At 39.9% G+C, this 15,514-nt stretch overlaps 1 protein-coding gene across 11 annotated transcripts in view; it reads left to right on the top strand.

Annotated features, from left to right (window-relative positions):
- Utrn (utrophin) overlaps positions 1-15,514 on the top strand; it is a 514,855-nt gene that overhangs the window by 462,416 nt on the left and 36,925 nt on the right. For all 11 annotated transcript variants that reach the window (XM_028861232.2, XM_028861242.2, XM_028861237.2 and 8 more), the window contains 3 exons: positions 1,088-1,245; positions 3,520-3,686; positions 7,323-7,434. In XM_028861232.2, coding sequence (XP_028717065.1) covers positions 1,088-1,245; positions 3,520-3,686; positions 7,323-7,434 — 437 coding nt within the window. The remainder of the gene's footprint in view (positions 1-1,087; positions 1,246-3,519; positions 3,687-7,322; positions 7,435-15,514) is intronic.

The following is a 15,514-nucleotide window of genomic DNA, read 5'->3' as shown; positions in this document are numbered from 1 at the left end:
CACTGTTGACACTGTTAGCGCTGGCATCCTTCCCCTTTGGCAAGAGGAGCATGACATTTTTATCTGCTATTCATTTATCGGATATTGTTGATGATAGTTTTGTAGAAGCTCCCAAGTATTTACTCCTCTTTCTTCTCTTCTTACCACCACATGAAGAGCGTTCAGACAGCATGTCTCTTGGAGCGTTAGACTTGAAAACACCTCCCAAATGTGTCAATTTCTGTAAGGGAGAGATTGCTTTTTATTAGCTGTGTCTCCCTGTTGAAAAACTGACTTCCTTCACTTCATTAGCTTCCTGAATGGGGATCTTATAATCATTGTGATCCTCAAAATGTTACCAATAGTGGATCCAAGATAAACATCCTGGGAAGAGGGGTTTTAATGTTGTTTTAAGAAACTTAGGGGGGAAAAAAAACACTGTTTTTGTTTAGGCATAAGAACAGCAAAGGATACAAACATTTTTTAAGTCTTAAAATTGAAAAAACATGTTTCATTACATAGAATAAAACAAAAATAGCTTATATGGCTAGTAAAATTCCTAAAATGAAGAGCTAAACCTCCTTATATTTTTTTATATTTGCAATATAAAGTTGATATGGACATAGACATACCTAAAAGAAGGTAAAATATATGTTCATATAGTATTATATTTGTGAGTGAACACAAAAGTTGGTAAATCAATTGATACAATGTAAAGGTATGCTTTATAAACTATGTTCTTTACTAAATAATAAGCAAAACTTTGTTTTTCCACATTCTCTTTCTTAAGGGGATATCTTAAAAAGAACATAAAACTAACTGATGTACATTTATTGTGGTATTTAAAAAGATACTTCTGATTATATGTAGTGACAAGTAAAATCAGATTATTCTTAGACACCTGGGTCATGTGGTTCTGATCACAGCTAGCAGATTAAGAGCCTTTGAACTCAACAAATCTGATCTCCATTGTGCCCCTCCACGTTTTTTTTTTTTGTTGTTGTTGTTTTTAAGTTTACATAGTTCAACCTGCATCACTGAAAATACGTTTTAAATAAATAACACTTTGAGTGGGTAGATGGTAATGTCATGTTCTGTCCCTTTGTAGGTCTCTTTAAGGAGGTGGCAGGGCCAACAGAGATGTGCGACCAGCGGCAGCTTGGCTTGCTACTTCATGATGCCATCCAGATCCCTCGGCAGCTAGGGGAAGTAGCAGCTTTTGGGGGCAGTAACATTGAGCCCAGTGTTCGAAGCTGCTTCCAGCAGGTAAGCATGGGCATCAAGGGTGTGTAGGATGTGTTGAGAGAGAGACTTAAAGATGCTTCCAAGAAGTGAATCAGTTTGTTGGACTAGAGTCAAATAGTGGGGAGTGGGTACCAGCCCTTTAAGTGGATATTTTGTTTCTTAAGGCATGTTGGATTCAAAGAATAGTAAAACCTGGATAGAGATATATATCTTTTTCATGAAGTAGAAATTGAAGTGCGATGTCTGAATTCCAGTGCCCCTGGCTCTGTCTTCATTTATTATCACTCATCTGCTTGTTCTCAGCTTTCCATCATACTCACTTCATGCCCTGAATCCTGCTTCCACACCCTCCCATGTCTAAATGTGTCTTCTGTTTGGAATGCTCTCCTTTTCTGTACACACGCTGTCTTCTCTGCTTGTCCTATTCTGTCTCTCCATGTTGACTTAGCTCTTGAGTCCTCTGAATGTCCTCCTCAAACCCTATCAGATGAGGATATTCTCCCCGCTTTCATGTCCTCTCCTTCCTCATGCTCACTACAGTAGGACATCATACTGAATTGTGTAATTAGTTGTTTAGTGCCTCTTCCTTGCACACCCACGCTTCATGAAGACAAGTTGTGCCTATCACATACTTTATATCCAGTCTTAGGCTGCTCATGCTGCTACAGCAGAATGTATGAACTGGATGGCTTATGAACAACAGAGATGTATTTCTCAGTTCTAAAGGCCAAGAACCAGAAGAGCCAGGTTCCAGCAGATTTGACATGTGCTGAGCGAAGGAATTCTGACAGCACTTGTTGTTGGTAGACGAGGGGCTTGTCCCATGTACTTCAGAAGAACATGAACATCTGATGCTTATCCCTTCATAATACATTGAACCTTATATTGACATTAAAACATGTCTGTTTATTGAATGAATAAAAGTGCCTTAATGTTCTCTGTAGGGAAGATCTTTTCTTAAAGAGTGTACATACTTACAGAAAGAGTCATATACAAAGTTTTCAGTGATCTGAGTTGCTAATTTTCACCTGGGCAAGAACTGTAGTTTCTTTTTTAAATGCTTACTGTGCATAAGCACATTTATAAATGCTACTGATGTCATCCATATGCATAAAGTTAGAAACCTACAGATATTTTTCCAAAGCATAGCCAATGATTTATCACTGCTGAGAAAAAAAATGCTCACACTGTATCTTTGAGGAGAATCAATGTCATGGGTTATTACATTTTATAATGGACCTCTTTCTTATTTTAGAAAGAAAAAAATACTACATGATTTTTTAAAATATGATTTATAGTCATATATGTCAGTGCGCAGAATGACCTCAACCACAGAGGGAAGAGGCAGTTGGTGAAATTTACCCCTGTTCTCTCACACAAATGACTGGAGGATTTGAGGAAAGCTTGAGATCTATCCTGATAAGCTTAGAAAGTCTATGAAGTGTATTTGTACCAGTCAGCCCCCAGTGTGGTGGTGTGACAGAACAGGGACAAGACACACAAGGACTCCCTTTACTCTGCGTTTTTAAATGTCTTCCACTTTGTTGGGTTACCAGGGAGTCCTCACCTTCATACATTTACCATCTTAGATAAGTGAGTTTGACAGAACTATAGAATGTATGTGGAAAGGTTGACTGGAATTGTGTGGGGTTGTTTTTTGTTTGTTTGTTTGTTTGTTTTTCTATTTTGCTTCCTTCTTTTTTCTTTGAGTATTGATGGGCTAGGTAGATTGCTCAGTTGTAAAGGGCTGTCCGTATAAGCATGAGGACCTGAGGCTGTATCCCCACAACCCACTTAAGTCTGGTGCAGTGGTAGGTACATGGCACATGCTTGTAATCCCAGCATCGAGGAGGCAGACACAGGCAGATCTTTGGGGCTCAGTGGCCAGACAATCTAGCCTATCCATGATCTCCAGGCTAATGAGAGGCCCTGCCTCAAAAGCAAGGTAGACAGTACTTGGGGAATGGAACCTGAGATTGCCCACTGACCTCTGCATGCCTATGAACATGCATGAAAGTGTACCAGTAGGTATGCACATTAAAAAAAAACACTCATAAAAAATAAAATCTGAGTATTCAGCAACTGTTCCCTCCCACACTCTTTTATGGAAAATGACTCCTTTTTTCCCCCTGCATTTTTCTAATTTTAGTTTCTAGAAGCCTCTTACCTTGAAGAACCTATTTGTGACGTCGCTGAACTGGAGCCATGTGGCTTTTCTCTCAGGCAGATGGGCGGCAGCAGCACTTGCTGTGGCTTCAGTGATGAGCTGTCCTTCACTTTCTGTCTCTTCCCCAGAATAACAACAAGCCAGAGATCAGCGTGAAGGAGTTTATAGACTGGATGCGTTTGGAACCCCAGTCCATGGTGTGGTTACCGGTTCTGCATCGGGTGGCAGCCGCGGAGACTGCAAAACATCAGGCCAAATGCAACATCTGCAAAGAATGTCCGATTGTTGGGTTCAGGTGAGATGCAGTGAGGGAAAGCAGAACTCACGGGTTTCTGTTCTTGTGTGGTCTTGTGGTATGCTTCTCATCCCTCCCCATGTCCCGTCTGGTGAGTTGCCTCTTGGGTCCATGTGGTACTCGGCATTGTGCATTCTTCGAAAGTGACATCCCTTCTCATCATCTATATGCAAACTTCTTTTTGTTCTTACAGTTGTTAATAAATGCTTTAGTGCAGAATCTAGTGCAGAATCGGGAAATTTTCTATGGATAACTCTTTGCTGAGGCCATAGGAATGTTCATGCAGGATAATTGCATTGTAGATCACATACATACAGTCTTGATCAAATTTGTTGGCTGTTCCACGTTGTTGGGGATCAAACTTAGTAAGATGGGAACAGCATGTAAAATATGAGGAGAAGTCATCAGGTAACTCCATGTCACCTCTGCTAAGTTTGTTGTGATCAATCCTACTTTACACCTGCCCATTAATAATGGTGCTAAAGTATAGTCTCTCTCTCCATCCCCCACCTGTTCCTCTGTGAGTGTATATGTTCATACTCTAGGATGTGTGTGCATGTACATGGAGACCAGAGGTTGATGTCAAATGTCTTCATCTTCCTTGGTCATTCTCCATCTTATTTTTCATATAGAGCTCTCACTGGATCTGGAGCTGGAATTCAACTAGGCTGACCAGCAGGCGCCAGGCATCTTCCTGCCTCCACTTGCCCAGTACTCTGATTACAGGTGCATGCTACTAGGCCCAGCTTTTTTATATGGGTTCTGAACTCAGATCCTCATGCTTAGCTGAGTCAGCCCTCCTTGGCCCAGTCTATCTTGTAGTGTTCTCACTGAGACAAGGTCATTGGTTTGTGACCTTGGAGGAGACCATATAGGGCCTGTGGACCATGTTTGTCACAGGGTGGAGTGTTTGTTCATCCTGTTTCTTTCATCTCCTTTTGGGGTAAGGATGCATTCGACCTCGTAGACTGGACTAGAGTCTAGGTAAGGATGCATTCGACCTCCTAGACTGGACTAGAGTCTAGGTAAGGATGCATTCGACCTCCTAGACTGGACTAGAGTCTAGGTAAGGATGCATTCGACCTCCTAGACTGGACTAGAGTCTAGTTAAGGATGCATTAGAGACTCCTAGACTGGGTGCTAGACTGTACTGCATTCTTTCCCTGGGGTTTATGATTTCTGTTAGGAATAGTTACCACATAAGTGTCCAGAGCAGTATGTACTTTACACAGCAAACACCAAGCTCTATTATTACCCATGACGTATTAGTTATGGCCAGCCTGATACAGAGAATACACTAAGACTACAAGTTACATTGAACTTTTCTGTAAAGTGGAGACATGAGAAGTATGCATGTGTAAGTGTAAGGTTTATTTTTATTTATGTGTCTATATATGCATGCTTGTGTGTGTGCCCATGGGAGCCAGAAGAGGGCGTCAGATCCTCCAGAACTGGAGTGACACCGGGTAATAAGCCATCCAGTATGAGTGCTGGGGACCTGATTTGGATCCTCTGGAGGAGCAGCAAGCACTCTTAACCCATTGTGTGCCATCTCTGCAGCCCCTGTGTACTGAGCTTTCATGAACTGGTGGAATTTTCTAGTAATTACTTCCAAATTGAATTTAAATTTTTTTTCTCAGTTTATTTATTTTCTATGCATTATATGGCCTGCATGTATATCTGTGGACCATATGCATGAAATGCCCATGGAAGCCAGAAGAGGGTGTCAGATCCCCTGGCATTGGAGTTATAGATAATTGTTAGCCATCACATGGGTGCTGGGAATTGAATCTGGACCCTCTGGAAGTGCAGTCAATGCTCTTAAAATGAGCCATCTCTCCAACCCCTCACATTGAGTTTTAGTGAAATCTTAGATCTACAGGGTGTTTACTAAGCTGAGAATTGTCTCAGTTATAATTACCCACAGCTACTCAACAGCAGCAGAATGAAGGAGAGGCTTCATTTCCTTTCATGTAAACGCAGTGCAAAGGCAGAGAACCCAAGACTGGTGATGCTTGGTCATCTTGACCTTTAGAGTCCCTCTTATCCCCAACTTGTGACTTGCACATTCACAGTGACCTCAGACCAGCAAATTGGCTCTTCTGGATGTCACTTCCATCTTTAGTAAGGAGAGAAAATGAGTGTTCTTTCCAGTTGCGTCAGTCCCTTCATATCCCAATGGGAACCCTGGCCCAGGACTTCATCCTGGATTGCCCTGCTTACCACCATCAGCAAGCAAGCCTGAGAAACAGTATTTTTAGCAGAGCGCATTGCGGAAATGTGCTGACAGTGCAAGAGTTTCTCACTGATGAAGAAAAGGAAAGAGCCATCAGCATGAAACAAGATTCCACTAAGCAAAGACGATGTCAATCATACTTGTCAAGCTATGCCAATAGGTAGAAAGATGTTAGTACAAGTGATACGTCAAACCAGGACCATAAACGCAGCTGGGGTAAATAGATTGTCTCTAGATATCTTGCAAACAGCTTTGCATATCATTTTAAAAGCCCTTCATCACTCAATAGTTTATAATGCTAGCCTTACATAACCTTTACATTTGGACTCTGCTAGTGTTAGCATTTATCTCCCCCCCCCCCCCATAGAACAGCTATAATGTGTGTTTCTTAGTTCCACTAGCCATCTTACCTGAGTGGAAGATCTGGGGAACATTTTACATTTAGACCCCAGAGAAGTGTAAGACTTAGAGTGTTGTTTCTACAAATAGACATCAATGTAGAGTGTTATTTTCTATGAGAGGCTTTAAACATTATTTCTTTCAAGATTATGTAATCATTACATAGTCAGGATTTTATTTAACATGTTCCTAGTTACAGGGTATTTCTTTTTTTCTTTTTTTTTAAAGTTTATGTGCATTGGTGTTTTGCCTGCTTGTGTGTCTGTGTGAGGGTAACAGAAGACCTGGTACTAGAGTTACAGACTAGTGTCATGTGGATGCTGGGACTCAAACCCGGGTCCTCTGGAAAAGCAGCCAGTGCTCTTAACCACTGAACTGTCTCCTGAGCCACTGATAGGGTATTTCTCGCTGTATTTTTTTTTTTCTAGTGACTATTTTAAACCAAACCTAAACATTTTCATTGTAAAAACCAATGTTCTTGTGAAGGAATTTTATACTCATTAATTACTGCTAATCTAACTGGTATTTTAAAATTACGTGTATCAAACTCATTATCATAACTTTTCTCTGTCATTTTCTGTCCACATTCAGATATCATGCAGAATCTTTTGACATTGATATTTGACTTGTCATCATGTGTAAACATGTACAAGCATGTTTAAGACTCTTAGGACACATTTGCATCTGTTTTTCATATTTCATTGAATGCCTACATGCAGTTATAAAGAAAAAATTTTTAAATAAAAAAATTATAAAACTTATGAACAAAGTTTCCACTTCGTCCACTATCTGGGACCCTTTTCAATAAATAAATAAATCCCAAAAATGTTCTCCTACCCCCATTATTGGAGAGATGAATTGTCACTTCTAAATTGATGCTAAAATACAAAATTCTCAATTTGTGGTAAATGCACTGTTGATTTGAACCAATGGTGCGCCTTATCAAGTGACTGGTTTAGATTAAGTACCAGGAGTGACAGCCACTCTCTTCTTCACCACAGGTATAGAAGCCTAAAGCATTTCAATTATGATGTCTGCCAGAGTTGCTTCTTTTCGGGAAGAACAGCAAAGGGCCACAAATTACATTATCCAATGGTGGAATACTGTATCCCGGTGAGTACAGAGCTTTTGAACCAACTGATCAAAGATGACATTTCTATTCATTGCATTTTTACTTAACTTTGTTTTAAAACCTCTTTCGAGAATGTTTGGTCATAATATTTTTGTTTTCTTTTAAGTATATGTGCTTCTTGTGTTGAATTAATTAAGAAAAATTCTTCAATACTCCAGTTGTAATTGGTTAACTTCTTAAGTAGGTGTTTTGACTTTAAACTTAACTTCTTTTAAGCAAATTAAGAACTGATACTGACTTACCTATGTTGAAAATGAAACTATTTGCTGAAACCGACCATGTTTATCTTAGTCCTTTAAAGGATATTTTCTGAAAAAAAAAAGTTACACATTATCAAAATGAAAAATAGAGAAATCAAAAATATCATTCATAGATTTAGTTTTTGAACAAACTAACCTTCTAATAGCTTTACATGTTCTAACTATATAAAAATCTGAGTATGCATATATATGTATATGTATTTTGACTTAATTTTCTTAAGGAACTATGTAGCTCACTATGTAGCTTTGGCTGGCCTAGAGCTCACTATGTATATTGGACTAGTCTGCACATAAAAATATCCGCCTACATCTACTTCCTGAGTGCCAGGATTCAAGACATGCACTACCATGCTTGCTGTTAATATAATTTTTTAGCCTGAGTTTTTCATTTGACTTTGTAGAAAATAGCTGCCCCCCATTTTTCCTTAGACAATAGCTTCCCATCACAAAGTATTAATTGAATGAATGACTATAATTGGCCTAACCACCTTTGAATTTAGGTCTTCAGTCTCCCAGTGTTATAAGGCATCTTTAAAAACATTACTGAGAAGGTAGCAGCACTTTATATGTGTTACATAAATTGTGTTTCCATTGAGTTAATGACTAGAAGTGGTCATCTAGGTCAATGAATATGAGTATCTTCACAGCCAAAATACTTGATCCCAAGTCACATTCCAAAAGAGATCTCTGCCACCGTATGATATTGCCACATTTGCTAATGTGTTCATTTTCCCATTACCCCCCCCCCCCAGCACTGGATATAGCTATTGTGGTTCCTTTGACCTAAAGCTGCTTTGTCCTGAGATTATGCTCATTTTCTGTCAGGAGCTATCCCTTAGCTTCCTCCCAAATCACCCCGAAATTTATTCATAGAGTTGTGTATTTTCTTTGGTTTAGAGAATTAAGTAACTTTTTGGATCATAAACCTATACAAAGGCAGCTGTACTTATAAAATATGTACATATCATTCTCCAATTCTTTTTTTTTTCATTCTCCAATTCTTAGTGTCTTATTTTAAGTAAATAAAGACTCATATATGGAGAGGAAATTTCTAGAAAATGTTACTGAATTATAATGGATGAAATAATCTTGATGCCTAACATTAACCAAGAAAATATTGCTCCCAAGGAAGTTCAGAAAGTTTATTTATTACAGTTCTTAGTTTATTTACTAAATCAACTAATATTGAATTCTTGCAGTGTGTCAGGCATTGTTAGAGCTAGGTGCTAGTTGAAGTGGTAATGACAGATTCTAGTCAGTAGATAGTCTGCATGCATGTGTAAATGGTTATGTCTGTACACTTTGGTGCCCAGAAGTAACTGAGTGTGTTAACAGAAGATTGCTGGCTAAGGGAGAGAGGAACAGGAAGTGAGGGTAAGCAGAAGGCAAGGGGAAAGTGACAAAGGACAGCCAGTGTGATGCCTGAGACCAGCTGTGTCTGCAGTTAGAGAAGTTAACGTAAGTCTGCATAGAGATTGGGAGATACAGTCCCTTCTTGCCTGATAATCACCTTTCAGAGAAATGGCTTTCAAGAGAGACTCCTGAGTGGTAAGCGATCATATTCATCTCAGGGCCAGAGCACAGATTCAGAGTCCTCAGTCCTTTTTGATCAGTCCCCTTGGAGTGGTCAGGGCTTGTCTTCAGCTTTAGATGGGAACGAACAGTAAATTTTTTGAGCAGCATAGTTCCTTCAGGTAGATATGCTTTTAAGTGAAGCTGGGGGGTGATGGTCATAAGAAATAGGCAGCCTTAAGCTATCAGAAATTAAGATAATATTTGTTAAGGTCTTTTAAAAGAAAGCGGGGTTGGGTGGGAGGAATAATTTGAACTGAGAATGTACTATTTTTATAGGTCATAACTTTAACGGAGTAGAAGGCTAGCAACCCCAGCTTTAGCTAGTTCAAGGAGAGGATCTGTCTCCAGTGCTAGCTCTAAGGATTTGTTGGTTGCTCCCAGGAAAGACAAGATTACTGACGTTCCTGCTGCTGTCTACATAGGAGGAGAGAGTCTGTGATATTGAGCAAGGAAACAAAGAAAGGAGTTGATTCAGGATGTAGTGAGTGCCTTTGAAAAGCAGGATAAGGCAATAGATGATAAGAGGAGCCACTGTAGTCGAGCAAAACCAGGTCCTGCTTGAGAAGCCGATCTTTGGGTTGAACCTGAAGGTGGAGAGAGTCAGCAGCCATGTAAAGAAGTGGGGTAGAGTAATAGATAAGACATGGCACAAGGAAGGAGCAGCATCCTTAGTGTGTTCCCACGGCGGCAAAGAGGCTGACAGGGAGGTCTAGAACCGAAGTGGAAGGTGTCCCTCAAACAAGATAGGAAACACTTGGTTCCTGTGCTTCAGGATGAGGTACCCAGAGAAAAATGAAAAGTAGGGTCTCCTGTTCAAAGAGCACCAAGACTTTTGAAATGACAGTGAAGAGCCGTCAACTGAGCTGGGGTCTTCTGAGCGTGGGATCACTCGCTGCAGATGCTTAGGCCTTCTGTCCAGGGAATTTCTCCTTCACTAAAGGGACCAAAAAAAAAAAAAGGCTTGATGAAAAAAACAGAGTCAGGTTGTATGACACCATTCAGATCCTTGAAAGGGATTTGGATTGGGAGGAAATAAAATGTTAATATTTACATGATAATAATTAAAAATTCAGGGAGCCAGTTATAAAGATCTAATGCTAAATGGGAAAAATAAAAAATAAGTACATGAGGTTAGAGTAATGATATAGAATTACTAATTTTATTCTCATTACATATAATCATTTCTAATAGTTTTCTAACATTCTCAAACAGTTTGTAATCAATACGTGTTTAATAATCATTGGCCGATGGAAGCCTGCTTACAATCACTAGTGAGTGTATAAAGTCCTTTCTCCTACTACTAAATGTTGAATCGAACAAAACAAAACTCTAAGTCAGTGTTTCTCAACCTGTGGATCACAACCCCATTGGGGAGCTAAATGATCCTTTCACAGGGGTCACCTAAGACCATCAGAAAACACAGATATTTACATTATGCTTCATAACAGCAGTAAAATTACAGTTATAAAGCAGCAACAAAAATAATTTTATGGTTGGGGGGTCACCAAAACATGAGGAACTGTATTAAAGGGCCATAGCATTAGGCAGGTTGAGAACCACTGCTCTAAGTTATTCCAGACTGTTTTTGTTACGTAGTCCTTTCCAAGTGACTCTTCCATTTCTGGGGTTCCAGCTTGCCCCTTGATTTCCTGGGTGATATCCCTTTTTGAGCCATGTTTTGGGAGATCGTTTGGCTTTTCCTGAACTTCAGCAGCAGTCCTATCTATCGCTATATTGGGTTAGTTTTTGCATTTGACCTACAAGTTTTTGTTCCTTTCCACCCGCTTTGTGCAGGGAATCACACCTAGAGCCTCATGCATCCTAGGCAAACAGCCTACCACAGAGCATGCATGCCAGGCGAGCAACCTAGTACAGAGCTAAACCTATAACTTTTTATAAAGTACCTAGATATATTTGTAAACTGAGTCTTAGAGGCACTCTTGCCCTTCAATGATATGACACGACTTAACTGCTTTCCATTTTTTTTCACCTCCATTCTTAAGATCTATTCCTTTTTCCTTCTGCTGTCTTATTTTTAAATACGCTTTATCTATGCTCCATCTATCTTCCACCCAACATCTAAATTCCCTTAATATCTACCTTAGAAAATGGGCTTAACCACGAGCTTATTTTTCCCAGTAAAGTGATAATAAGTGATACTTGCACACTAAATGGATGTGACCTTCCCATAAGCATCTTGGTCCTTGCAGTTCTCATAGCCCATCTCCATTACTGGCTAAGAAAATGGCCTGTTCATACCATACTGGCTCATCTCTTTCTCCTACAAGGTCACATTTTACCCTTCTCTCAATGCTTTTTTTTTTATGGCTGAAAGGTATAATTTGTAAACCCCATTTTAAGCCCTCAGTACTCCCCAAGTGTTTCACCAACCTATCAGCTTATTATTTATGACAGTGTTTGTGTTTAGCTATATGAAGACTAATGGTGCATGAATTAGCTATCATGATTCATGAAGATATTTTATGATACTGATAATAAAATATTAACACGAGGAAGTGGAGCAGATTGTTTTTCTAGGAAAATTATTTTCAACTCTTACTACCCATTACTGTTCTATAATCCAAATTTGTACCTTAATAACTTCTTCACTCAGCTTTATAAAAGTTTATGCTCAAGAGATAGCGTGACTTGGATTACATTTGATGTCTGTCACCTTTCTCTCCATTCACGTGCAGCCTACATTTTCACAAAAACACCTCAAATGATACTTAGAGAGGAATCCTCATAGCTTCTTCTAAGGGGTCAGGCCTCTGGTAAAGACAGCACATTATGGTAGGAGCATGCAGTAAACATACTTATATGCTGAGCCAGAGAAGCAGAGAAGAGCAAAGACAGTGTCCCACAGTCTCCTTCAAGAGCACTTTGCCAGTGGCTCGGCTTCCCACTAGGCCTTACCTTTAAAAGCTTCCACCAACTTCTGATAAGGACACCCTCGAGATTGCCTTTAATATGTGGACCTTCAGGGGACACTCATCAACCAAGCTTAGTCCCTTATTTGCTGCTGTAACAAACCACAGATGTTGGTGTTTCATGAGCAGACTCCTGCTTGGCTCCTGTTTCTGAGGAACTTCAAGCTGGAAGGCACCTCATGGGGCCAGGGCTATCTCACATCCTTTCCTAGTAGGAGATAAAAAGGCAAGACAACACACATGGAAAAAAGAGGAGAGGGAGCCCAACACATTTTCTGTCAGGAATCTTGGCTGCTAAAATGTAGCCCTTAGGATACAATTCACCCTTGAGGATCTGTGATGTAATCCAGTCTTAAGGATTCTGCCTTTCAACACTGCTGCTTCCAGAGAAACTTTCCAACACATTTAAATAATTAAAGCATTTACCTCCACAGTGAAAATTCCCCCATTCAGTCTTCTTTAAATTCGTCACTGCTGTGAATAACCAAAATTTAATTTGAGTTAGAAAAATAATCATGTTATTAGAGGATGCAAAAGTCTTTTATTTTTAAATTCACACCATAATTTCATATATACAACATTTTTGTTTGGTTGGGTTGTGATTTTGTAACTGGAAGTGATAGAGTCCAACCACAGGGTCTCCCACATGCTATCCCAGATCTTTTAAAGGTTATTTTTACTTTGAGAGAGGGTTTCAAAATTGCCCAAGTTGACCTTGAACTTGCAGCCTTCTACCCTCAATCTTCTGAGGGGATGGAACTACAGGGCTGCGCTGCCAGAACCAGCACACTCTTAACTATAGCAACAATACCATCTATGATGGCTCTGGAACTGACTCGTGTTACAACTGACAATTTTGATGTGTTTCCATTTCTAAACTTCTCTCCAGATTTGGCAGTCACCATTCTACCCTCTGCCGCTATCAGTCTGACTTCTAACTTTTTAAACTTTTTTAAAGATTCTATGTATAAATAAGACCTATGTATAAATATATGGAATATTTCTCTTTGCATATCTGAGTCATTTCACTCAGTATAATGTCCTCAGGTTCATCTGTGTTGTCGAAAATTTGAAGATTCCTTCTTTTATAAGGCTGAGTAATACATCTCTCTCTCTCTCTCTCTCTCTCTCTCTCTCTCTCTCTCTCTCTCTCACACACACACACACACACACACACACACAGAGAGAGAGAGAGATAGAGAGAGAGAGAGAGAGAGAGATTTTCTTTATTCATGTATTGTGGGATATTTAAGTTGACTCCACATCTCACCTCCTACACATAATGCTACTATGACCGTGAGAGTATAGTACCTCTTTGAGAAGTTGGAGTGATTGTCTTTGTGTCCAGAAGTAGGATCTCTACTTACTTGGTAGAAGTAATTCACTTAGTCTTGATCTTTTAACGCCTTTAACTCCTTTAAAGCAGCTCCGACTGTTCTTTATCAAGGCTGGACCACGAATGGTATGCCTTTAAATTTCAGAGTGCTAGGATGCATGTGGTTTATAAGAGTGTGTGCAATTGCTAACTATGAGTGAGCACTGAATAGGGTTAAATGCTAAGAGAATGGGAAATGTTTAGAATCTCTACTGGGGTCAGTCTGGAGTCGCTAAAAGATGAGTAAAGATTGCTACCTTGCCACAGGAGCACAGCTGAGGTTAATTGCCAAGAATCTGTTATCTATGGTTCTGTCATTGTTCAGCAGCTTTAGAGTTATACAATAATAGATAAGGTCAAAGGAGTAAGAAATTCACAAGTAGTCATGGTGCTATGGTTGTCATGGGCTTTCCTCACGCTGAATAAACCTAATGCAGGTGAAGGGGCTAGAGGCAAATGTTTGGGGGTGAGGAAAACTTTATTTGTATTCAAAAAAAATAATACAAGGAGAGGAAGACTCCAGTCTAGTCAACAAGATATTCTTTTCCCCCCAAGTTATAGTTTTTAGAATGAAAGATGCTTAGCATTCTGGCAGGGCCGAAGGAAGGTATAGTCATATCCCAATATTTAACCAAAATAGGATGTAGAGGATTTCAGAAGTGAGGTGGCATTTAGGGCATCATCACTGGGTCTCTAGAAAATGACGGGTTCTAGCTGTGTGCCATTGTATCTTAAAAGGGACTTCAATAGTACATCGATTGTAGATAGTGAGGCAGAGGGGCAAATTGCAGAGGAAGGAAAAACCCATCTTTTCCTCCCATTACTGGGGTCATAGCTGAAGACAGATTAGCAAATGTACAAAAATTCACTGAATGACAAGCTTTCATTAATTCTGAGGCTTTCATGAGGAAATGAAAACCCAGGGAAATGGAGACACACCTATTTAGTTTAATGCTAAGGACTGCATGAAGAGTGGACCGTCAGAGAAGTCGACATGAACAGAAAGGTTGTGACATAGCCTCGGGGTACTAGGGAAATAAAAAGCCTGCTTGTAGAGATGCTGCTCTAGGTCCGTTGACCTCAAAAGATGTCCCAGTCATTCACTGCTGCCGTAGCAGAACACTTCTAAATGAATAACTGACAAACTACAGGTGGTTATCTGCCACAGAGTTTCGGAGACTGAGAAATCCCAGATGGAAGTCTCCATCTGGTAATAGCAATTGCGCCATGTTATTCCATACTGAAAGACATTACAAGATAACACAAAGAGGGGAAAAGAGAAAGAGCTATACACATCCATTTTATCAGGCACCAAGATCAGTAACAACCCTCTTCTGCCATAACATTAGTCCACCAGAGCCCACATTACCTAATCATGTCTTAACATCCTGTCCTTCAACACCGTTTACTGGGAATTAGGCTTCTAATATAGGGGATATATGGGACACTTCCAACACTTAGTGAAAGATAATGGTGGCAATTCCTACTTGCCCAAGAGAGGCTTTATGAGATGCTTCAGGGGACAAGTTCAGAGGATGACCTTCCTGCTTCTGCTGATGTTTCAAGTGCCATAGTTTGGGGTAACATGTACTAAATCACAGTGAATGTAAACCTCCTTTCCTCTTGCCCTGCACAGTACTCTCATCAGCATTGGGATTCATGTATGGGAAGGGCTATGAACGTGCTGTAGGGGAATTTGTGGGAAACAAGTAGAATGCACAGCAGTGACACATGGAAAGTACACAGATAGAGGCTGTGTGCATGGGCTGAGGAACAGTGGCCCCACCAAGTTAGGGAAAAGGAGAAATTGAGAGAGTGCGGTGTTGTTAAATACAGATGTCAGGATATGAAGGGCTGGCTAGGATGGCAAGGTATTTTGAGAGACATGTTAGCTCGAGATGAAGAGACTAGATAATTTGGA

Source organism: Peromyscus leucopus, chromosome 8a (assembly GCF_004664715.2).
Source record: "Peromyscus leucopus breed LL Stock chromosome 8a, UCI_PerLeu_2.1, whole genome shotgun sequence".
Classification (NCBI taxonomy): Eukaryota; Metazoa; Chordata; class Mammalia; order Rodentia; family Cricetidae; genus Peromyscus; species Peromyscus leucopus.
The sequence above is the reverse complement of the archived record's forward strand: the minus strand, read 5'-3'. Positions and strand labels throughout refer to the sequence as shown.